Raw genomic sequence first — 25,969 nt, forward strand, 5'->3', positions numbered from 1 at the left:
TTGATACCCCTTTCCCATTTCCCATTTCCCAGTTCCACCCAAATAGCCTCCCTAGACGAGCCCTCTAATCTATCCTGCTAAAGCACTGCTGTAATATCTTCCCTGATAAGCAATGCAACACCTCCTCCTCTTGCCCCTCCAATTCTATCACACCTGAAGCAACGATCTCCTGGAATATTTAGTTTCCAATCACAGCCCTCCTGCAACCACGTTTCACTGATCGCCACAACATCATACTTCCAGGTGTCAATCCAGGCTCTAAGTTAACCATATAACATATAACCATATAACAATTACAGCACGGAAACAGGCCATCTCGGCCCTACAAGTCCATGCCGAACAAATTTTCTTCCCTTAGTCCCACCTGCCTGCACTCGTACCATAACCCTCCATTCCCTTCTCATCCATATGCCTATCCAATTTATTTTTAAATGATACCAATGAACCTGCCTCCACCACTTCCACTGGGAGCTCATTCCACACCGCTACCACTCTCTGCGTAAAGAAGTTCCCCCTCATATTATCCCTAAACTTCTGTCCCTTAATTCTGAAGTCATGTCCTAGCCCATCCAGTTTTCATGAAAGTTCATCCACCTTTCATACAATGCTCCTAGCATTAAAATATACACATTTAAGAAACCCACCCTCTTATTCTCTGTTTATTGTCTTTTTCTTCTCTCTCCCCTACATCCTCTCGATCTATCTCTCTATCTCGCTAACTATCTGTCTCTCTCTCTCCCTTGCACACGCCAATGTTGCCGGTATTTCGGAGAGAGATACCTGCACTGTGTGTGTGTGGCTGTGTGCGTGTGTTTGTGTGTGTGTGTTAGAGAGAGAGATAGCAACACTCTATGTGTTGGGGTGATTAGTAATGTTCAGACCTGTCTAATCTCTCCCCAGTGTGTCCCAAGGTGAGTCTTGACCTGGCTTTCCTCATCGATGGATCTGGAAGTGTTCGTAGCAGAGATTTTCTGGAGATGAAGGTTTTTGTCAAGGCTATGATGACTAAGTTTGCAAGCATGAACACTCAGGTAAGCGTATCCAACACGTGAAGATGACACTGCTAAGTCTCCAGGACCTGACAGGATATTCCCAAGGAGATTGAGGGAAGTTAGTGTAGAAATAGCAGGGGCTATGACAGAAATATTTCAAATGTCATTAGAAACGGGAATAGTGTCGGAGGATTGGCGTACCGCGCATGTTGTTCCATTGTTTAAAAGGGTTCTAAGAGTAAACCTAGCAATTATATACCTGTTAGTTTGACTTCAGTGGTGGGCAAATTAATGGAAAGGATACTTAGAGATAACATATATAAGCATCTGGATAAACAGGGTCTGATTAGGAACAGTCAACATGGATTTGTGCCTGGAAGGTCATGTTTGACTAATCTTCTTGAATTTTTTGAAGAGGTTACTCAGGAAATTGATGAGGGTAAAGCAGTGGATGTTGTATACATGGACTTCAGTAAGGCCTTTGACAAGGTTCCTCACGGAAGGTTGGTTAAGAAGGTTCAATGGTTGGGGATTAATGGTGGAGTAGCAAGATGGATTCAACAGTGGCTGAATGGGAGATGCCAGAGAGTAATGGTGGATGGTTGTTTGTCAGGTTGGAGGCCAGTGACTAGTGGGGTGCCACAGGGATCTGTGTTGGGTCCACTGTTGTTTGTCATGTACATCAATGATCTGGATGATGGGGTGGTAAATTGGATTAGTAAGTATGCAGATGATACTAAGATAGGTGGTGTTCTGGATAATTAAGTAGATTTTCAATGTCTACATAGAGATTTATGCCAGTTGGAAAGATGGCAGATGGAGTTTAATGCTGATAAGTGTGAGGTGCTACATCTTGGCAGGACAAATCAAAATAGGATGTACATGGTAAATGGTAGCGAATTGAGGAATGCAGTTGAACAGAGGGATCTAGGAATAACTGTGCATAGTTCCCTGAAAGTGGAATCTCATGTAGATAGGGTGGGAAAGAAAGCTTTTGGTGTGCTAGCCTTTATAAATCAGAGCATTGAGTATAGAAGTTGGGATGTAATGTTAAAAATGTACAAGGCATTGGTGAGACCAATTCTGGAGTATGGTGTACAATTTTCATCGCCCAATTATAGGAAGGATGTCAACAAAATAGAGTACAGAGGAGATTTACTAGAATGTTGCCTGGGTTTCAGCAACTAAGTTACAGAGAAAGGTTGAACAAGTTAGATCTTTATTCTTTGGAGCGCAGAAGGTTAAGGGGGGACTTGATAGAAGTCTTTAAAATGATGAGAGGGATAGACAGAGTTGATGTGGACAAGCTTTTCCCTTTGAGAATAGGGAAGATTCAAACAAGAGGACATGACTTCAGAATTAAGGGACAGAGTTTAGGGGTAACATGAGGGGGAACTTCTTTACTCAGAGTTGACGTGGATAGGAAGACATAAATAATCTGCCGCAAATAGCAGGGCACCGGGGGTCAAATGAGATGGAGGAACTGAGTGAAATCCAGGTTAGCCGGGATGTGGTGTTAGGTAAATTGAATGGATTAAAGGCCGATAAATCCCCAGGGCCAGATAGGCTGCATCCCAGAGTACTTAAGGAAGTAGCCCCAGAAATAGAGGATGAATTAGTGATAATTTTTCAAAACCCTTTAGATTCTGGATTAGTTCCTGAGGATTGGAGGGTAGCTAATGTGACACCACTTTTTAAGAAGGGAGGGAGAGAGAAAACGGGGAATTACAGACCAGTTAGTCTAACATCGGTAGTGGGGAAACTGCTAGAGTCAGTTATTAAAGATGGGATAGCAGCACATTTGGAAAGTGGTGAAATCATTGGACAAAGTGAGCATGGATTTATGAAAGGTAAATCATGTCTGACGAATCTTATAGAATTTTTCGAGGATGTAACTAGTAGCGTGGATAGGGGAGAACCAGTGGATGTGTTATATCTGGACTTTCAGAAAGCTTTCGACAAGGTCCCACATAAGAGATTACTATACAAACTTAAAGCACATGGTATTGGGGGTTCAGTATTGATGTGGATAGAGAACTGGCTGGCAGACAGGAAGCAAAGAGTTGGAGTAAACAGGTCCTTTTCACAATGGCAGGCAGTGACTAGTGGGGTACCGCAAGGCTCAGTGCTGGGACCCCAGCTATTTACGATATATATTAATGATTTGGACGAGGGAATTGAATGCAACATCTCCAAGTTTGCGGATGACACGAAGCTGGGGGCAGTGTTAGCTGTGAGGAGGATGCTAGGAGACTGCAAGGTGACTTGGATAGGCTGGGTGAGTGGGTAAATGCATGGCAGATGCAGTATAATGTGGATAAATGTGAGGTTATCCACTTTGGTGGCAAAAACAGGAAAGTAGACCATTATCCAGAACAAGGGGTCACAGTTTAAGGATAAGGGGGAAATCTTCTTGGACCGAGATGAGGGAAACATTTCTCACACAGAGAGTGGTGAATCTCTCGAATTCTCTGCCACAGAGGGTAGTTGAGGCCAGGTCATTGGCTATATTTAACAAGGAGTTAGATGTGGCCCTTGTGGCTAAAGGGATCAGGGGGTATGGAGAGAAGGCAGGTATAGGATACTGAGTTGGATGATCAGCCATGATCATATTGAATGGCGGTGCAGGCTCGAAGGGCCGAATTGCCTACTCCTGCACCTATTTTCTATGTTTCTATGTTTCTATCTGAATGGTGGCAGATTTGGAAAAGGAGAGATGCAACGTGACCTGGGTGTGTTAGTACACCAGTCATTGAAAGTAGGCATGCAGGTGCAGCAGGCAGTGAAGAAGGCGAATGGTATGTTAACATTCATAGCAAAAGGATTTGAGTATAGGAGCATGGAGGTTCTACTGCAGTTGTACAGGGTCTTGGTGAGACCACACCTGGAGTATTGCGTACAGTTTTGGTCTACTAATCTGAGGAAAGCCATTCTTGCCATAGAGGGAGTACAGAAAAGATTCATCAGACTGATTCCTGGGATGTCACGACTCATATGAAGAAAGACTGGATAGACTCGGTTTGGACTCTAGAATTTAGAAGATTGAGGGGGGATCTTATAGAAACTTACAAAATTCTTAAGGGGTTGGACAGGCTAGATGCAGGAAGATTGTTCCCGATGTTGGGGAAGTCCAGAACAAGGGGTCACAGTTTAAGGATAAGGGGGAAATCTTTTAGGACCAAGATGAGGAAAACATTTTTCACACAGAGAGTGTTGAATCTCTGGAATTCTCTGCCACAGAAGGTAGTTGAGGCCAGATCATTGACTATATTTAAGGGGGAGTTAGATGTGGCCCTTGTGGCTAAAGGTATCAGGAGGTATGGAGAGAAGGCAGGTACGGGATACTGAGTTGGATGATCAGCCATGATCATATTGAATGGCGGTGCAGGCTCGAAGGGCCGAATGACCTACTCCTGCACCTATTTTTTATGTTTCTATAAGCTTTTCCCACTGAGGGTAGGGAAGATTCAAACAAGAGGAAATGACTTCAGAATTAAAGGTCAGAAGTTTAGGGGTACCATGAGGGGGAACTTCTTTACTCAGAGAGTGGTAGCTGTGTGGAATGAGCTTCCAGTGGAAGTGGTGGAGGCAGATTCGATTTTATAATTTAAAAATAAATTGGATAGGTATATGGATGGGAAAGCAATGGAGGGTTATGGTCTGAGTGCAGGTAGATGGGACTAGGGGAAAATAAGTGTTTGGCACGGACTTGTGGGGCCGAGATGGCCTGTTTCCGTGCTGTAATTGTTATATGGTTATATGGTTACATGAACTGCGGGGATGCAGATGAAGAAGATGGTGTCAAGAACTTGATCGGTCGGCCAGGTGGGCTGAGGAATGGTTGATGGAGTTTAATACAGAGAAAGTGAGGTGTTGCACTTTGTGAAGTCTAACAAGGGCATGAGATCTGTAGTGAATTGTAGGGTCTGGGTGGTGTTGTAGAGCAGAGGGATTTAGGAGCACAGGAACACTTCCTTGAAGGGAGTCACACGTAGATAAGGTGGTTAAAGGCTATTAGCACATTGGCCTTCTTCAGTCAGAGTATTGAATATATATCCGAGGTTATGTTGCAGTTGTACAAGATATTAATAGAGCCACATTTACAGTATTGTGGTCAGTTTTGGTCAACATGCCATAGGAAAGATCTTGTTAAGCTGGAAAAGGTGCAGAGATGATTTACGAGGATGTTGCAAGGATTCGAGGGTCTGAGCTATAGGGAGAGGTTGAGCAGGCTGGGACTGTATTGCTTGGAGTGCAGGAGAATGAGGGATCTTATAGACTACAGGGATCTAACTTAACTTTTTTCCCCTGTTGCCAGCCGGGCAAACATGGCAGCTTTTTAGGTTGCGACATGACAGTTTAGGTGGTCATTTAAGATGGCTTGCATGAGGCGTGCGGTAATGTGCTCGGACGAAGTGCGTAGTTACCAGTCGGAATTATGGTCACTTGAGCATTCACATGTTATTTCTACTTCAAATAAAGTCAGAAACTAAACATAGTCACCAATCAAGACATGCGATATACCACAATGACATGCAGCAAAATTACAATACAGTAACTCAACTCTTTTTACACGTTGCAATGAATGCAATTTCTATTATGCCTTTCCACTTCCAAACATAAATGTGGTTGGATTATTCAGCGTATGATCAACTTCGGTGAGACCAAACGTCGGCTTGGCGATCGCTTCGCACAACACCTCCACTCAGTTCACAACCTGATCTCCCGGTGGCTCAGCACTTCAACTCCCCCTCCCATTCCAAATCCTACGTTTCTGTCCTGGGCCTCCTCCATGGCCAGAGTGAGGAGCAGCACCTCATATTTTGCTTGGGTAGTTTACACCCCAGCGGTAAGAACATTGGCTTCCCTAATTTCAGGTAGTCCTTGCTTTCTTCCTCCTTCCCCTCCCCTTCCCAGCTCTCCCTCAGCCCACTGTCTCCACCTCTTCCTTTCTTCTTCTCGTCGCCCCCACCCTTACATCAGTCTGAAGAAAGGTCTCGACCCGAAACACTGCCTATTTCCTTCGCTCCATAGATGCTGCCTCATCCGCTGATTTTCTCCAGCATTTTTGTCTCCCCATTCACACAAGTTCTGTTATCCCACTTTCCTCACCCACTCCCTACACATTCGGGGCAATTTTACAGAGACAAGATAACCTACAAAGCCAATGCGTCTTTGGGATGTGGGAGGAAACCCACACGCTTGCAGGGAGAATGTGCAAATTCAACACAGACTGTGCCCGAGGACAGGATCGAACACAGATCTCTGGCGTGTGAGGCAGCAAGACTACCAGCTGTGCCACTATATTTTGTTTTCCAACACACAAAATATTATACGTTGATAACTTTGGTTACTACAAACAAGACACTATCCATTTTCAGTTTTAAATCTCCAAGTGACGCTATGGCCCCCTTTACAGCTAGTGTATGTTGTAATTAGGTTCAAGACTATGGGGCAGTACATTAGACATAAAGTTGCTGCCTAAAAGTGCCAGAGACCCGAAATTGATCCTGAATATGGGTGCTGTCTGTATGGAGTTTGCTACTTTTCCCTTTGATTGTATGGGTTTTCTCCGGGTGCTCTTGTTTCCTTCCACATTCAAAAGGTCTGCAGGAACCTATTTCAGACCCAACCCAAAACGTAATATTTTCCTTTTGTCTAGGGATTCTGTCTGACCTGTTGAGTTACTCCAGCTTTTTGTGTCTATCTTCAGTTTAAACCAGCATCTGTAGTTCCTTCCTACACACACAATACTATATGATAGAACTTTATTAATCCCAGGAGAGAGATTGTGTGTATATATTATATACACACACACACACACAAATATATATTGTTATATATCTTTTTCATACTTATAAAACTCTGATCTTGAATGTGTGTGTATTTGTGTGTGTATTTGTGTGATGTTCGTGTGCGTTTAACATCTCCTCGAAAGCACAACGCGCTAACGGTGACATTTTTATGTATTCCAATAGAGATTTACGCCATGATATGAAAAATTGCCTGATTGTCTGAGTTTATTGTCATGTGTCCCAGATAGGACAATTAAATTCTTGCTCGAACTTCTCTCGAGCATGAAGGAGAGTTACATAGACCTCCTGGGACGATGTGTCGACCATGCTGCGAGTTTGAGTCGAGTGCTAACTCTACTAAACTCGCAAATTAGGTCCCCACAGTGGGACAGGCCCTTTAGTTGATCCAGTGCTGGACTCTGTGTTTTACTGACTCACATGCCCACCAATCGAGGCCCACCTGGCCCGCCCCCCGCTCAAGTACACCCCCCCCACACGTCTCCCGCAGCTGGACTCCCATGCCTGCCTCTCTCTACCCGCTACATCTCTCTCTCTCCCCGCTACATCTCTCTCTCCCCGCCTCTCTCTCCCCGCCTCTCTCTCCCCCCCCGCCTCTCTCTCTCTCTCTCCCCGCCTCTCTCTCTCTCTCTCTCCCCCCCGCCTCTCTCTCTCTCTCTCCCTCTCTCTCTCTCTCTCTCTCTCTCTCTCTCTCTCTCTCTCCCCCTCTCTCTCTCTCTCTCTCTCTCTCTCTCTCTCTCTCTCCCCCGCCTCTCTCTCTCTCTCTCTCTCTCTGCCCCACCTCTCGCTCTCTCTCGCTCTCTCTGTCTCACTCCCCCTCTCCCCCTCTCTCTCCCCCTCTCTCTCTCTCTCCCCCAATCTCTCTCTCCTCTCGCCTCTCTCTCTCTCTCCCCGCCTCTCTCTCTCTCTCTCTCCCCGCCTCTCTCTCTCTCCTCCCATCTTTCTCCCTCTCTCTCTCCCTCTCCCTTGCTCTCTCTCCCTCGCTCCCTCTCTCTCTCTCCCTGCCTCTCTCTCTCTCCCTGCCTCTCTCTCTCTCCCTGCCTCTCTCTCTCTGCCTCTCTCTCCCTGCCTCTCTCTCTCTCTCTGCCTCTCCCTCTCTCTCCCCGCCTCTCTCTCTCTCTCCCTGCCTCTCCCTCTCACCCGCCTCTCTCTCTCCCCGCTACGCTCTCTCTCCCTGCCTCTCTCTCTCTCCTTAATTCTACCACACCCAATGAAGAAGCTGCTAAAGCTATTGCCAACCTCTGCATTTGCATTGCAGGCAGTGACTAGTGGGGTACCGCAAGGCTCAGTGCTGGGACCCCAGCTATTTACAATATATATTAATGATTTGGATGAGGGAATTGCAACATCTCCAAGTTTGCAGATGACACGAAGCTGGGGGACAGTGTTAGCTGTGAGGAGGATGCTAGGATGCAAGGTGACTTGGATAGCTTGGGTGAGTGGGCAAATGCATGGCAGATGCAGTATAATGTGGATAAATGTGAGGTTATCTACTTTGGTGGCAAAAAACAGGAAAGCAGACTATTATCTAAATGATGGACGATTAGGAAAAGGGGAGATGCAACGAGACCTGGGTGTCATGGTGCACCAGTCATTGAAAGTAGGCATGCAGGTGCAGCAGGCAGTGAAGAAAGCGAATGGTATGTGAGCATTCATAGCAAAAGGGATTTTAGTATAGGAGCAGGGAGGTTCTACTGCAGTTGTACAGGGTCTTGGTGAGACCACACCTGGAGTATTGCGTACAGTTTTGGTCTCCAAATCTGAGGAAGGACATTATTGCCATAGAGCGAGTGCAGAGAAGGTTCACCAGACTGATTCCTGGGATGTCAGGACTTTCATATGAAGAAAGACTGGATAGACTTGGCTTGTACTCGCTAGAATTTAGGAGATTGAGGGGGGATCTTATAGAAACTTACAAAATTCTTAAGCGGTTGGACAGGCTAGATGCAGGAAGATTGTTCCCAATAACCATATAACAATTTACAGCACGGAAACAGGCCATCTCGAACCTTCTAGTCCGTGCCGAACACATAATCTCCCCTAGTCCCATATACCTGCGCTCAGACCATAACCCTCCATTCCCTTCCCATCCATATAACTATCCAATTTATTTTTAAATGATAAAAACGAACCTGCCTCCACCACCTTCACTGGAAGCTCATTCCACACAGCTAACACTCTCTGAGTAAAGAAGTTCCCCCTCATGTTACCCCTAAACTTCAGTCCCTTAATTCTCATGTCATGTCCCCTTGTTTGAATCTTCCCTACTCTCAGTGGGAAAAGCTTTTCCACGTCAACTCTGTCTATCCCTCTCATCATTTTAAAAACCTCTATCAAGTCCCCCCTTAACCTACTGCGCTCCAAAGAATAAAGCCCTAACTTGTTCAACCTTTCTCTGTAACTTAGTTGCTGAAACCCAGGCAACATTCTAGTAAATCTCCTCTGTACTCTCTCTATTTTCTTGACATCCTTCCTGTAATTAGGCGACCAAAATTGTACACCATACTCCAGAATTGGCCTCACCAATGCCTTGTACAATTTTAACATTACATCCCAACTTCTATACTCAATGCTCTGATTTATAAAGGCCAGCACACCAAAAGCTTTCTTTACCACCCTATCTACATGAGATTCCACTTTCAGGGAACTGTGCACAGTTATTCCCAGATCCCTCTGTTCACCTACATTCTTCAATTCCCTACCATTTACCATGTACGTCCTATTTTGATTTGTCCTGCCAAGATGTAGCACCTCACACTTATCAGCATTAAACTCCATCTGCCATCTTTCAGCCCACTCTTGCAACTGGCATAAATCTCTCTGTAGACTTTGAAACTCTACTTCATTACCCGCAACCCCACCTATCTCACTATCATCTGCATACTTACTAATCCAATTTACCACACCATCTTCCAGATCATTGATGTACATGACAAACAACAATGGACCCAACACAGATCCCTGTGGCACCCCACTCGCCACTGGCCTCCAACCTGACAAACAACCATCCACCATTACTCTCTGGCATCTCCCATTCAGCCACTGTTGAATCCATCTTGCTACTCCACCATTAATACCCAACCATTGAACCTTCTTAACCAACCTTCCATGAGGAACCTTGTCAAAGGCCTTACTGAAGTCCATGTATACAACATCCACTGCGTTACCCTCATCAATTTCCCATGTAACATCTTCAAAAAATTCAAGAAGATTAGTTAAACAAGACCTTCCAGGCACAAATCCATGTTGACTGTTCCTGATCAGACCCTGTTTATCCAGATGCTTATATATATTATCTCTAAGTATTCTTTCCATTAATTTTGCCCACCACTGACGTCAAACTAACAGGTCTATAATTGCTAGGTTTACTCTTAGACCCCTTTTTAAACAATGGAACAACATGCGCAGTACGCCAATCCTCCGGCACTATTCCCGTTTCTAATGACATTTGAAATATTTCTGCCATAGCCCCTGCTATTTCTACACTAACTTCCCTCAATGTCCTAGGGAATATCCTGTCCGGACCTGGAGACTTATCCACTTTTATATTTCTCAAAAGTGTCAGTACTTCCTCTTCTTTGATCCTCATAGTTTCCATAGCTACTCTACTTGTTTCCCTTACCTCACATAATTCAATATCCTTCTCCTTGGTGAATACCGAAGAAAAGAAACTGTTCAATATCTCTCCCATCTCTTTTGGCTCTGCAGATAGTTGTCCACTCTGACTCTCTAATGGACCAATTTTATCCCTCGTTATTCATTTTGCTATTAATATAGCGGTAGAAACCCTTCGGATTTACTTTCACCTAACTTGCCAAAGCAACCTCATATCTTCTTTTAGCTTTTCTAATTTCTTTCTTAAGATTCTTTTTACATTCTTTATACTCCTCAAGCACCTCATTTACTCCATGCTGCCTATAATTATTGTAGATCTCCCTCTTTTTCCGAACCAAGTGTCCAATTTCCCTTGAAAACCATGGCTCTTTACAGTTTTTACGATTTCCTTTCAACCGAACAGGGACATAAAGATTCTGTACCCTTTAAATTTCACCTTTAAATGTACTCCATTTCTCTTCCACATCTTTCCCATAAAACAAACTGTCCCAATTTACTCCTTTTAAATCCTTTCGCATCTCCTCAAAGTTAGCCTTTCTCCAATCAAAAATCTCAACCCTAGGTCCAGTTCTGTCCCTCTCCATAATTATATTGAAACTAATGGTATTGTGATCACTGGACCCGAACTGTTCCCCAACGCATACCTCTGCCACCTGACCCATCTCATTTCCTAACAGGAGGTCCAGTACCGCCCCTTCTCTAGTAGGTACTTCTAAGTATTGTTGCAAAAAACTATCCTGCACACATTTTACAAACTCCAAACCATCCAGCCCATTTACAGAATGTGTTTCCCAGTCTATGTGTGGAAAATTGAAATCTCCCACAATCACTACCTTGTGCTTACTACTAATATCTGCAATCTCCTTACATATTTGTTCTCTTCCAATTCTCGCTCCCCATTTGGCGGTCTATAATAGACCCCTATAAGTGTTGCTACCCCTTTCCCATTTCTCAGTTCCACCCAAATAGCCTCCCTAGACGAGCTCTCCAATCTAAGGTTATACAGAAAAGCTGGAGAAACTCAGCGGGTGCAGCAGCATCTATGGAGCGAAGGAAATAGGCAACGTTTCGGGCCGAAACCCTTCTTCAGAGCTCTCTAATCTATCCTGCCAAACACTGCTGTAATATCTTCCCTGATATTGTTGGGGAAGTCCAGGACAAGGGGTCACAGCTTAAGGATAAGGGGGAAATCCTTTAGGACCAAGATGAGAAAAACATTTTTCACACAGAGAGTGGTGAATCTCTGGAACTCTCTGCCACAGAACGTAGTTGAGGCCAGTTCATTGGCTATATTTAAGAGGGAGTTAGATGTGGCCCTTGTGGCTAAAGGGATCAGGGCGTATGGAGAGAAGGCAGGTACAGGATACTGAGTTGTATGATCAGCCATGGTCATATCGAATGGCGCTGCAGGCTCGAAGGGCCGAATGGCCTACTCCTGCACCTATTTTCGATGTTTCGATGTTTCTATGTGTTGAAACCACACGTGAGGTTGAGCCGCCCAGAAAACGGGCAGCTTTAGTCAAACTATGTTTTGCTGGGCTGGGTTGGCATTGAGGTTATCGGCTGAGTCCATTACGTTCAGATGGACGGGGTCACCAATTGTAGCGAGACCAAGCGTGTAGAGCAAAATGTTCTTTATTGTCAAAAACACTTTAACCACGTCGGCAATTACGTTGGTAACTCACTTAGTCGGGAATTACATTTTAAGCTCTTGTCGTCGTGAAGAGCACTAACTACTGAACAGACTGAAAAGCCCGTGAACAAACCCTGTCACATGACAGTCCTGACCAATGACGACGGTTCTGCATACACTATTTAGCCACTAGATTCCGCTACAATATCATTTTTGAAAGCGTAGCAGCAAGGTTGGTCACGTACTGTTTACTTGTTTACAGGGCTCACCATTGTGATCCAACATTCAGTAACGTCATACAGAGAGACAGGCTTCCTTCTATGTGGGAAGATTAGAGAGTCTCGGTGCACCCTTGAGTTCATCAGTTCTTCTTTGTATTAATTGAACTATTGACTCCTAGGCCACAGGCCAGGACGAGGTGGCCCATAGAGTCAAAAGATCCGATTCCCACAGAGTGAAGTGCTGCCCATGTTGATGACAAAATGGAAAAACAACTCAGTTCTTCCCAAAATTCCCACAACATGAGGAGGAATTTCTTTACAGAAGGTGGTGAATCTGCGGAAATCATTGCCACAGATGGCTGTGGAGGCCCAGTCAATGGATATTTTTAAAGCAGAGATTGATCGATTCTTGATTAATACGGGTGACAGGGCTTATGGGGAGAAGGCAGGAGCGAGGTTGCAAGCGAGGGCTAGATCAGCCATGATTGAATGGCAGAGTAGACTCTGGGCCGATTGGCCTAACTCTGCTCCAGTGACGTGAATCATCTTAACGTTTAAGAAACATTTGGAGAGGTAAATGCATAAAAGGTTGAGAGGGACATGAGCCAAGCGCAGGCAGCTGGGACGTGTATGGATTGTCAAGGCAGACTGCAGGGCCTGGTTCTGTACTGTGCTGTGTGAACATCGGTAAACGTGACAATAATAAACTAACCCTAGCTTTGTTTCACAAACTAGATCGCTGTCGTTCAATTCAGCAGTAATGTCCAGACGGAGTTTGATTTTCACAAATATAATTCTGCTTGGGACAAAACCGGGCTTGTGGATGCTATTCGTCAAACGGGAGGAGGAACGAACACTCCAAACGGGATGAAATACGTTGCGTGAGTAGTGTGTCGGGGGGGGGGGCACTGTGGGAGGGGAGGGGACATGGGGAGAGAAGGAGAGGGAGAGAGGGAGAGAAGGAGAGGGAGAGAGGGACAGAGGGAGAGTGGAAGGAGAGGGTGGCTGGGAGAGGAGGGAATGGTGGTGGAGGGAAGCGAGGAAGAGTGGAAGGAGCTTTGCAGGAGGGAGGGAGTGACGCGGGAGGGAGGTATCTTCGTCAATCCTTCCTTTCCCCATTTCCCTCACAGTGACCGCATCTTCAATCCTGCGTCGGGGCGCAAGGGACAACGCCAAGCGAATCCTCATCACCATCACTGACGGAGAATCCCAGAACCGCTATTTCCAGCCTGCCGTTGATGCTGCCAAACGTAAACGCATCACACGCTACGCCATTGGGGTGAGGTTCCTCCTTCTCCATCTCCCTCTCCCTCTCCCTCCCCCTCTCCCGCCCCTTTCCCTCTCTCCCTCTCTCCCCTTCTCCCCCCCTCTCCCCATCCCCTTTGCCCTTCTTCCTCTCCCTCTCCCTTTCCTTCCCTCTCCCTCCGTCCCATTCCCCCCCCTCTCCCTGGCCCCCCTCTACCTCTTTCCCACACTCCCCCACACACCCAGGGGCTCCCTCACCCCCTCCCTCTCACCCACACCCCCCTCACTGACCCCCCCACTCACCTACACCCCCTCACCCACTCCTCCTCACAGAACCCCCCGCCCCCACATTGATCCCCCATCACTGATCCCCCCCCTCACCCACCCCCCTCACTGACCCCCCCCCCCCCCCCCCCCCCCCCCCTCACCCACCTCCCCTCTCACTCTCCCTCTCACCAACAGTGCCTCAGACTCTCAGACTTACACAATGTGGAAACAAGCCTTTCGGCCAACTCGCCCATGCCGACCAAGGTGCCCGTCTTCACTAATTCCACCTGCCCATGTTAAGGCCATATTAACCATATAACCATATAACTATTACAGCACGGAAACAGGCCATCTCGGCCCTACAAGTCCGTGCCGAACAACTTTTTTTCCCTTAGTCCCACCTGCCTGCACTCATACCATAACCCTCCATTCCCTTCTCATCCATATGCCTATCCAATTTATTTTTAAATGATACCAACGAACCTGCCTCCACCACTTCCACTGGAAGCTCATTCCACAACACTCTCTGAGTAAAGAAGTTGCCCCTCATGTTACCCCTAAATTTCTGTCCCTTAATTCTGAAGTCATGTCCTCTTGTTTGAATCTTCCCTATTCTCAAATGGAAAAGCTTGTCCACATCAACTCTGTCTATCCCTCTCATCATTTTAAAGACCTCTATCAAGTCCCCCCTTAACCTTCTGCACTCCAGAGAATAAAGATCTAACTTATTCAACCTATCTCTGTAACTTAGTTGTTGAAACCCAGGCAACATTCTAGTAAATCTCCTCTGTACTCTCTCTATTTTGTTGACATCCTTCCTATAAATTGGGCGACCAAAATTGTACACCATACTCCAGATTTGGTCTCACCAATGCCTTGTACAATTTTAACATTACATCCCAGCTTCTATATTCAATGCTCTGATTTATAAAGGCTAGCATATCAAAAGCTTTCTTTACCACCCTATCAATCAATCAATCAACCTTTATTGTCATCTTGCAAGCAACAGTTGTACAGTGCAAAATGAAAAGACGTTTCCCAGTGAATAGCGGAGCATCGCACATGAAATTTAAAACATTTCACACATAATAACACTAAAAACAATCCAGTCCCTGATGGAACAGTATAAATAGTTAAAAGCAGGTAAAAACACAATGTTAAAATACAATAAACCAATCATAAAAAATGTCCGGGGCAGCTGATTTGAGTGGCCAGTGCCAGTTATTAAAGTGTCCGTGCCAGCCACAGAATCAAGTGACTGTGAGTACAGAGTGACTGTTTAGCAGCCTCACAGCCTGTGGTAGGAAGCTGTTTAGCAGTCTTGTAGTCCAGGCTTTGATGCTTCGATATCTCTTGCCTGATGGCAGGAGATCCAGGTGTATGTGGAGGGGGTGCAGTTTGTCCTTAGCAATTCTCTGAGCTATCTATATGAGATTCCACCTTCAATGAACTATGCACAGTTATTCCTAGATCTCTCTGTTCAACTGTATTCTTCAATTCCCTACCATTTACCATGTACGTCCTATTTTGATTTGTGCTGCCAAGGTGTAGCACCTCACACTTATCAGCATTAAACTGCATCTGCCATCTTTCAGCCCATTTTTCCAAATGGCCTAAATCACTCTGTAGACTTTGGAAATCCTCTTTATTATCCACAACACCCCCTATCTTGGTATCATCTGCATACTGACTAATCCAATTTACCACCCCTTCATCCAGATCATTGATGTACATGACAAACAACAAAGGACCCAACACAGATCCCTGAGGCACCCCACTAGTCACCTGCCTCCAAACTGATAAACAGCCATCCACCATTACCCTCTGGCTTCTCCCATTCAGCCACTGTTGAATCCATCTTGCTACTCCTGCATTTATACCCAACAGTTTAACCTTCTTATCCAACCTTCCACGAGGAACCTTGTCAAAGGCCTTACGAAAGCGCATATAGACAACATCCACTGCTTTACTCTCGTCAATTTCCCTAGTAACCACTTCAAAAAATTCAAGAAGATTAGTCAAACATGACCTTCCAGGCACAAATCCATGTTGACTGTTCCTAATCAGACCCTGTTTATCCAGATGCTTATATATATTATCTCTAAGTATCTTTTCCATATTCCTCTAAACCTTTCCATGAATCTGTCCAATCTTCCCATCAATGTGATACACCCTGCCTCAACTACCTCTTCTGGCAGCTTGTTACATCCACCACCCTCTGTGTGAAGAAGTTGCCCCTCAGGTTCATGTTAGACCTGTCCCCCCTCACCTTCAACCTGTATCCTCTGCTTCTCCATTTCCCAACTCTGGGGGTAAACAACTGCATTGACAGGAAGTTCAAAGTTGCAGAGGGTAGAGTCCATGAGTAATAGTGTGGAAACAGGCCCTTCGCCCCAACTTGCCCTCACCGGCCAATGTATCCCAGCTACTTCTGCCTTTATCTTGTGCGCAACTTTGACATGCCTCCCATGGGCCACTTTATCCAGTGGCTTCTGTTAGTCTCTACACTCCCCATCCCTGCCATTTGCCCAGACGGTGAAGGGTGAGTATGTGACGCTTGTCCTGTGACCTCCCACAGGTGGGCTCGGCCTTCAGCAACACGAATGCCAAGGCAGAGCTACAAACCATTGCATCCGAAATTGGGAACGTGTTCCAGGTGGGAAACTTCCAGGCCCTGGACCAGATCCAGAACCAGCTGCAGGAGAAGATCTTCGCCATCGAAGGTGACCGCTTATCCCTAAACTAAATAGTGGGGGGGGGGGGGGGGGGGGAATCAATGTGAAAAGTGATGTGAGTAGTGGTTTAAAGGATTATGTATGAATGCACAAAGTCTTAGAAATAAAGTGGACGAGATTGAGGCTCAGTTAGAAATAGGCAAATATGATGTTGTGGGATTTACAGAGACATGGCTGCAAGAGGACCAGGGCTGGGAACTGAATATTCAAGGGTATACATCCTATCGAAAAGACAGACAGGTGGGCAGAGGTGGTGGGGTAGCTCTGTTGGTGAGGTCAGACCCTTGCAAGGGGTGACATAGAAACAGTAGATGTGGAGTCAGTATGGATAAAACTGGGGAATTGTAAGGGTAAAAATACCCTAATGGGACTAATCTAAGGCCCCCAAACTGGAGCCTGGATATAGGGTTAAAACTGGCATGTTGCAAAGGTAATGCTACAGTTGTTATGGGAGATTTCAACAAACAGGTAGACTGGGAAAGTCAGGTGGTTCTGGATCCCAAGAATGGGAGTTTGTGGAGTGCCTTTGTGATGGATTCTTAGAGCAGCTTGTATTGGAGCCTACCAGGGAGAAGGCAATTCTGGATTTAGTGTTGTGTAATGAACTGGATTTTATAAAGGAACACGAGGTAAAGGAGCCATTAGGAGGTAGTGACCATAATATGATAGGTTTTAATCTACAATTTGGGAGGGAGATGGGAAGTAATCGGAAGTGTCAGTATTATAGTTGAACAAAGGGGACTATGGAGCCATGAGCTGGCCAAAGTTGACTGGAAGATCTGAGGGCTGAGGGCTGAGGGAATTGTGCAGAGGGCAGGGATTCAAGTTTCTGGATCATTGGGACCTCTTTTGGGGAAGGTGCGACCTGTACACAAAGGACGGGTTGCACTTGAACCTGAGGGGAACCAATATCCTGGCGGGGAGATTGGCAAAGGCTACTGGGGAGACTTTAAACTAGAATGGTTGGGGGGAGGGACTCAAATAGAGAAAGCTAGTAGGCAGTGTGTGAGGCAGGAGGCAGAGAAGGGAAGCACTCGGACCCAACATGTAGGGGAGAAAGAAGAAAAAGACAATAAACAGAGAATAAGAGAGGGTGGGTTTCTTAAATGTGTATATTTTAATGCTAGGAGCATTGTAAGAAAGGTGGATGAACTTAGAGCCTGGATTGTCACGTGGAAGTATGATGTTGTGGTGATCAGTGAAGCATGGTTGCAGGAGGGCTGTGATTGGAAACTAAATATTCCAGGATTTCGTTGCTTCAGGTGTGATAGAATTGGAGGGGCAAGAGGTGGAGGTGTTGCATTGCTTGTCAGGGAAGATATTACAGCAGTGCTTTAGCAGGATAGATTAGAGGGCTCGTCTAGGGAGGTTATTCAGGGCTCTTGCTTAACTTTTTTTCCCCTGTTGCCGGGCAACCATGGCAGTTCTTTAGGTTGCCAATTGACATTTTAGGAGGTCATTTAAGATGGGTTGCATGACGCGTGCTCGGACGAAGTCCATAGTTACCAGTTGGAATTATGTTCAATGAAGCATTCACATATTATTTCTGCTTCAAATATAGTCACAAACTAACATATTCACCAATCAAGACATGATATATACCACAATGACATGCAGCAAAATGATAATACAGTATCTCAACTCTTTTTACACATTGCAATTAATGCAATTTTTATTATTTATTTCCACTTCCAAACAAAAATGTGGTTGGATTATTCAGCGTATGATCAACCTGTGTCAATAAATTCTGGACCTTGATAACATATATGCCTAACCATGCACACTACAAGCATGTTTTCTGTGAAGGACCGAACATTATCATGACATGGCCATGGGTCGTTATTGCTATTGGTACAGAAACACTCTCGCTTCCCACATAATTTATCCACAACAAAATATACAGGTTGCAAGCAATTTTCTAAAGGCATTTTATGATAATAGCTGTTAAAACTGACTATACCCATCTGACAGGTTAAACATTACACTAACTAACAAGAGATGGCCAAAGGACATAAATGCAGCAAATGTTCTTTTGGTAATATATTTAAAGGTGTCAAGACGACACATGACCGGACATTGCGATTAGATGTACGTGTTGTGAACAGCAATGAAGATACCCAGTTTGTAAGCAACAATTAAAAAAAAAAATTGTTGATAAACGCTTTTCCATCATTCCCACTTCAGAATTAACTCTAAAATTTCAACTGAAATAACTCCTGATCAAATTTGTGATGTATATGACTGACTGTAGAAGTAAAACCTGGATAAATCCAACATATAGTTGTGAATGTTGCTCAGTAAATAACTACAGTACTGATACTCCATGTTAAGAGCATTGATTTGCCGTTAAAATGAATTCTGTAATAACGTGTCAACGGTAGCTGTGACAATCGAACACTGCGGTTTTAATGTTTCACGTGTTCACAATTTAATTAATTTATCCATAATTATCCATCTGTATGAATTAAAACAAATAACAACATTGGGAATTAATATATATTTGATCGCATTCCGTTATCAAACAGTCGATGTTAGCTCTGAAGACATTTCCAGCACAATAGGCTTTGGGGTGTGTGTGTGTGTGTGTGAATCCGTGCAGGATGGATAGATGGTGGTGGGGAGGCTTGAGAAGGCAATCGGTGAGGATTGGATGGATTGAGGCAGGGGAATTAGTGCGTGTTGGTTGGAGTAGGTAAAATTGTGAGGGGAGAGCGCGGTGGATGAAAGTGGGTTGAATGGGAGGGATCTGTGCAGGATGGATGGGGGGTGCAGTGCTGGATGAAGGGGAGGAGCAGTGCACCATGGATGGGAAGGGGGGACCAGTATAGGATTGATGGGGAGTGGCAGGAGAATCACTGCAAGGTGGCTAGGGAGATCAGTGCAGGATGAATAGATGGGGGGGGGTAGGTGAGGAGGGGAGCACAGGGGATGGCACTGAAGACTGTATAGAGGCAGGAATGGGTATCAGTGCAGGATGGAGAGGAGGGGTCTCAGGATAAGGGGGTGGAGGGGGGTGTACAAGAGAGAGAGTGAGAGAGAGGAAGAGGCAGAGGAGGTGGGCAGGAAGGCCAGCGCTCCTCGGACAGCACCAGCATCATCGCTGCCTTGGACGTCCCTGTCAGGCACGGAAATCGCTATCAAAATATAGAGGGGACGGGGGACAGAATAGCTTGGCGGCCGCACGCGCATGCACACACTCACATGCGCCGAGGATTCGGAGGCCCCGTGAACGGTAATTACAGCTCAATCCAGCGCTAAATGCAGCTGAACTAAACCTGTCCCGCCTACAGCCCTGTCTCAATCTACACAGGGCTGTAAGTTAAGCTGGCGGGACAGGCACAGTTGAGCTGGGTTTAGCGCTGCTTCTCTGCGCTGGCTGTGGGCCTCGGGGCACTGCGCCCGCCTGACTCCCGACACCTCTGGCCACCATCGGGTAGGGACGGGGATGGTCCAGTTGCAGTTCAGCAGCGATTGCAGCGCCGGATCGATCCTGGCTGCGGTGGAGGGCTGCCGAGAGTGTTTTGGCACGTCTCCCTCCTCCAATCACCGCGCTCTATCCTCAGCCACCCCCACCCCTCCCCTTCCGCCTCTGACCAACACCTCCCTCCTCCAAGGGTTTGCTTTGAAAGCAGAGTGGCAGCAGCGGCCATTATCAGGCAGGGCAGGCTGCAGGAGGAGTGAGAGGAGATGGAACTGTTGCTGCTGCTGCGCGGGGCCCGTCATTCGCTCTGACCACCCCGTCACGCCACATTTCGGTCTACGGTATAAACCAAGTTGCCAAGCCGGGTAAAATGACTCGCCGTTTAGGTTGCCCAGTGGCACTTTGAGTGGTCAGTGGCACCCGGGCAACCATTAAATTAGAGCCCTGCTATTTGGGTGGAACTGAGAAATGGGAAAGGGGTAGCAACACTTATAGGGGTGTATTATAGACTGCCTAATGGGGAGCGAGAATTGGAAGAACAAATATGTAAGGAGATAGCAGATATTAGTAGTAAGCACAAGGTAGTGATTGTGGGAGATTTCAATTTTCCACAGACTGGGAAACGCATTCTGTAAAAGGGTTGGATGGTTTGGAGTTTGTAAAATGTGTGCAGGATAGTTTTTGCGGCAATACGTAGAGATGGGATAGTGCTGGACCTCCTGTTAGGAAATGAGAAGAGTCAGGTGGCGGAGGTATGCGTTGGGGAGCACTTCGGGTCCAGTGATCACAATACCATTAGTTTCAATATAATTATGGAGAAGGTCAGAACTGGACCAAAGGTTGAGATTTTTGATTGGAGAAAGGCTAACTTTGAGGAGATGTGAAAGGATTTAAAAGGAGTGAGTTCGGACATTTTGTTTTATGGGAAGGATGTGGAAGAGAAATGGAGGACATTTAAAGGTGAAATTTTAAGAGTACAGAATCTTTATGTTCCTGTTCGGTTGAAAGGAAAGAATAAAAATTGGAAAGAGCCCTGGTTTTCAAGGGAAATTGAGCACGGTTCGGAAAAAAAGGGAGATCTACAATAATTATAAGCAGCATGGAGTAAATGAGGTGCTTGAGGAGTATAAAGAATGTAAAAAGAATCTTAAGAAAGAAATTAGAAAAGTTAAAAGAAGATATGGGGTTGTTTTGGCAAGTAAGGTGAAAGTAAATCCAAAGGGTTTCTACAGCTATATTAATAGCAAAAGGATAACAAGGGATAAAATTGGTCCATTAGAGAGTCAGAGTGGACAGCTATCTGCAGAGCCAAAAGAGATGGGGGAGATATTGAACAATATATTTTATTCGGTATTCACTAAGTAGAAGAATATTGAATTATGTGAGGTAAGGGAAACACGTAGAGTAGCTATGGAAACTATGAGGATCAAAGAAGAGGAAGTACTGACACTTTTGAAAAATATAAAATTGGATAAGTCTCCAGGTCCTGACAGTATATTCCCTAGGACATCGAGGGAAGTTAGTGTAGAAATAGCAGGGGCTATGACAGAATTATTTCAAATGTCATTAGAAACGGGAATGGTGCCGGAGGATTGGCGTACTGCACATGTTGTTTCATTGTTTACAAAGGGGTCTAAGAGTAAACCTAGCAATTATAAACCTGTTAGTTTGACGTCAGTGGTGGGCAAATTAATGGAAAGGATACTTAGAGATAATATTTATAATCACCTGGATAAACAGGATCTGATTAGGAATAGTCAACATGGATTTGTGCCTGGAAGGTCATGTTTGACTAATCTTGAATTTTATGAAGATGTTACTAGGGAAATTGATGAGGGTAAAGCGGTGGATGTTGTCTATATGGACTTCAGTAAGGCCTTTGACAAGGTTCCACATGGAAGGTTGGTTAAGAAGGTTCAATTGTTGGGTATTAATGGTGGAGTAGCAAGATGGATTCAACAGTGGCTGAATGGGAGATACCAGAGTGTAATGGTGGATAACTGTTTGTCAGGTTGGAGGCCGGTGACTAGTGGGGTGCCACAGGGATCTGTGTTGGGTCCACTGTTCTTTGTCATATACATAAATGATCTGGATGATGGTGTAGAAATTGGATTAGTAAGTATGCAGATGAAACTAAGATAGGTGGTGTTGTGGATAATGAAGTCGATTTTCAAAATCTACCGAGAGATTTAGGCCATTTGGAATAGTAGGCTGAAAGATGGCAGATGGAGTTTGATGCTGATAAGTGTGAGGTGCTACATCTTGGCAGGACTTGGCAGTAAATGGTAGCGAATTGAGGAATGCAGTTGAACAGAGGGATCGAGGAATAACTGTGCATAGTTCCCTGAAGGTGGAATCTTATGTAGATAGGGTTGTAAAGAAAGATTTTGGTGTGCCGGCCTAAATCAGAGCATTGAATATAGAAGTTGGGATGTAATGTTAAAATTGTACAAGGCATTGGTGAGGCCAATTCTGGAGTATGGTGTACAATTCTGGTCGCCAAATTATAGGAAAGATGTCAACAAAATAGAGAGAGTACAGAGGAGATTTACTAAAATGTTGCCTGGTTACAGAGGAAGGTTGAACAAGATAGGTCTTTATTCTTTGGAGCACAGAAGGTAAAGGGGGGGGACTTGATAGAGGTTTTTAAAATGATGAGAGGGATAGACAGAGTTGACATGGATAAGCTTTTCCCACTGAGAGTAGGGAAGATTCAAACAAGAGGACATGATTTGAGAATTAAGGGACAAAAGTTTAGGGGTAACATGAGGGGGAACTTCTTTACTCAGAGATTGGTAGCTGTGTGGAATGATCTTCCAGTGGAAGTGGTGGAGGCAGGTTTGATTTTATCATTTAAATATAAATTGGATAGATATATGGACGGGAAAGGGATGGAGGGTTATGGTCTGAGTGCAGGTAGATGGGACTAGGTGTGAGTAAATGCTCGGCACAGACTAGAAGGACCGAGATGGCCTGCTTCTGTGCTGTAATTGTTATATGGTTATATGGTTATAAGATATCCTAGCAGTGATGACAGTGGAACAACAATGGCTGGTATTTCTTGGAATGATAGAGAAGTTGCAGGATCAGTTCATTCCAACGAGTAAGAAAGATTCCAAGGGGAGAAAGGGGCGACCATGGCTGACAAGGGACGTCAGGGACAGTGTAAAAATAAAATAGAAGTATAACATAGCAAAGATGAGCGGGAAGCAAGATGATTGGGTAATGTTTAAAGAGCAACAGAAGGTAACAGAAGATAAAAAGGCAATACAGAGAGAAAAGATGGGGTAGCCTGGAATATAAGGAGGATAGTAAAAGCTTCTTAAGGTATGTGAAGAAGAAAAAAATAGTTAAGACAAAAGTTGGACCCTTGAAGAATGAAACACGTGAATTTATTATGGGGAACAAGGAAGTGGCAGATGAGTTGAACAGGTACTTTGGATCTGTCAGGAAAACACAAACAATCTCCCTGATGTACTAGTGGACAGAGGATCTAGGGGGACGGAGGAACTGAAGGAAATCCACATTAGGCAGGAAATGGTGTTGGGTAGACTGATGGGACTGAAGGCTGATAAATCCACAGGGCCTGATGTTCTGCATCCAGGGTAGTTAAGGAAGTGGCTTCAGAAATCGTGGAGGCATTGGTGATAATTTTCCAATGTTCTACTGACTCAGGATCAGTTTCTGTGGATTCGAGGGTAGCTAATGTTAACCCACTTTTTAAAAAAGATGGGAGAGAGACAGTAGGGAATTATAGATCAGTTAGCCTGACGTTGGTGGCGGGGAAGATGCTGGAGTCAATTATAAAAGAAGAAATAGCACCACATTTGGATAGCAGTAACAAGATCGGTCCGAGTCAGCACGGATTTACAAAGGTGAAATCATGCTTGACTAATTTTCTGGAATTTTTTGAGGATGCAACTAGGAAAATGGACAAGGGAGAGCCAGTGGATGTAGTGTACCTGGACTTTTAGAAAGCATTTGATAAGGTCCTACATTAGAGATTAGTGAGAAAATTAGAGCACAGGGTATTGGGAGTAGGGTACTGATATGGATAGAAAATTGTTTGGCAGACAGGAAACAAAGAGTAGGGATTAACGGGTCACTTTCAGAATGACAGGCAGTGACTAGCGGGGTAACGCAAGGCTCGGTGCTTGGACCGCAGCTATTTACAATATACATTAACAATTTAGATGAAGGGATTAAAAATAACATTAGCAAATTTGCAGATGACACAAAGCTGGGTGGAAGTGTGAACTGTGAAGAGGATGCTATGAGAATGAGAGGGTGACTTGGACAGGTTGGGTAAGTGGGCAGATGCATGGCAGTTTAATGTGGATAAATGTGAGATTATCCACTTTGGTGGCAAGAACAGGAAGGCAGATTATTATCTGAATGGTGTCAAATTGGGAAAAGGGCAAGTTCAAGTTCAAGTGAGTTTATTGTCATGTGTCCCTGTATACGACAATGTAATTCTTGCTTTGTTTACACACACAGAAAAAAATAGTAGGCATTTACTACAAAACAGATAAATGTGTCCATATACCATGATATAAATATATACACACATGAATAAATAAACTGGTAAAGTGCAAATAACAGAAAGTGGTTATTAATAATCAGAGTTTTGTCCGAGCCAGGTTTAATAGCCTGATGGCTGTGGGGAAGTAGCTATTCCTGAACCTGGTTGTTGCAGTCTTCAGGCTCCTGTACCTTCTACCTGAAGGTAGCAGGGAGATGAGTGTGTGGCCAGGATGGTGTGGGTCTTTGATGATACTGCCAGCCTTTTTGAGGCAGCGACTGCGATAAATCCTCTCAATGGAAGGAAGGTCAGAGACGATGATGGACTGGGCAGTTTACTACTTTTTGTAGCCTTTCCCTCTCCAGGGCGCTCAAATTGCCGAACCAAGCCACGATGCAACCGGTCAGCATGCTCTCGACTGTGCACCTGTAGAGGTTAGAGAGAGTCTTCCTTGACAATCCGACTCTCCATAATCTTCTCGGGAAGTAGAGGCGCTGATGAGCTTTTTTGATAATTGCGTTAGTGTTCTCGGACCAGGAAAGATCTTCAGAGATGTGCACGCCCAGGAATTTGAAGTTCTTGAACCTTTCAACCATCAACCATACAACGAGATCTGGGGGTCCTTGTTCATCACTCACTGAAAACAAGCATGCTGGTACAGCAGGCAGTGAAGAAAGCTAATGACATGCTGGCCTTCATAACATGAGGAGTTGAATATAGGAGCAAAGAGTTGTACAGGGTCCTAGTGAGACCACACCTGGCATAGTGTGTGCAGTTTTGATCTTCAAATTTGAGGAGGGATATTGCTGCTATTGAGGGAGTACAGCGTAGGTCCATGAGGTTAATTTCTGGGACAGCAGGACTGTCATATATTGATAGAATGGAGCGGCTGGGCTTGTATACTCTGGAATTTAGAAGGATGAAAGGGATTCTTGTTGAGATATAAGATTATTAAGGGATTGGACACACTAGAGGCAGGAAACATGTTTCCGATGTTGGGGGAGTCCAGAACCAGGAGCCACAGTTTTAGAATAAGGGGTAGGCCATTTAGAACGGAGATGAGGAACAAATTGTCAACGTGAGTGTTGTGAATCTGTGGAATTCTCTGCCTCAGAAGGCGGTGGAAGCCATTTGGCTGGATGCTTTCAAGAGAGTTAGATAGAGGTCTTAAAGATATGGTTATATATATGGTTATATATATAGTTATAAAGATAACAGAGTCAGGGAATATGGGGAGCAGACTGGGTACTGATTGTGGATGATCAGCCATGAACACAGTGATTGGCGGTACTGGCTCGAAGGGCCGAATGGCCTACTTGTGCACCTGTTGTCCATTGTCTATCCTGGGCACTGGGGAGTCAGTGACAGGTGGAGAGCAGGGTAGGGAGAGTTCTCGCCCACTCTCCTGCCTTGTAGATTGCAGAGAGGTAACATGGCGTATGTGAAGTACACGGACTAATGTAGATGATGGAGCCAGAGTTCCAGCCTGTTCCATCCACCGTGTG

The 25,969-nt window shown here is 45.0% G+C and overlaps 1 protein-coding gene across 1 annotated transcript in view; it reads left to right on the forward strand.

The window, feature by feature from the left end:
* The window catches only part of LOC129715683 (integrin alpha-X-like), a 118,714-nt gene that overhangs the window by 27,737 nt on the left and 65,008 nt on the right, over positions 1-25,969 (forward strand). Inside the window, 5 exon segments of the mRNA XM_055665542.1 lie at positions 901-1,031; positions 13,010-13,155; positions 13,405-13,429; positions 13,431-13,553; positions 16,365-16,509. Of these exon segments, the coding sequence (XP_055521517.1) occupies positions 901-1,031; positions 13,010-13,155; positions 13,405-13,429; positions 13,431-13,553; positions 16,365-16,509 (570 nt within the window).

This window comes from Leucoraja erinacea, unplaced genomic scaffold (genome assembly GCF_028641065.1).
Source record: "Leucoraja erinacea ecotype New England unplaced genomic scaffold, Leri_hhj_1 Leri_131S, whole genome shotgun sequence".
Lineage (NCBI taxonomy): Eukaryota > Metazoa > Chordata > Chondrichthyes > Rajiformes > Rajidae > Leucoraja > Leucoraja erinaceus.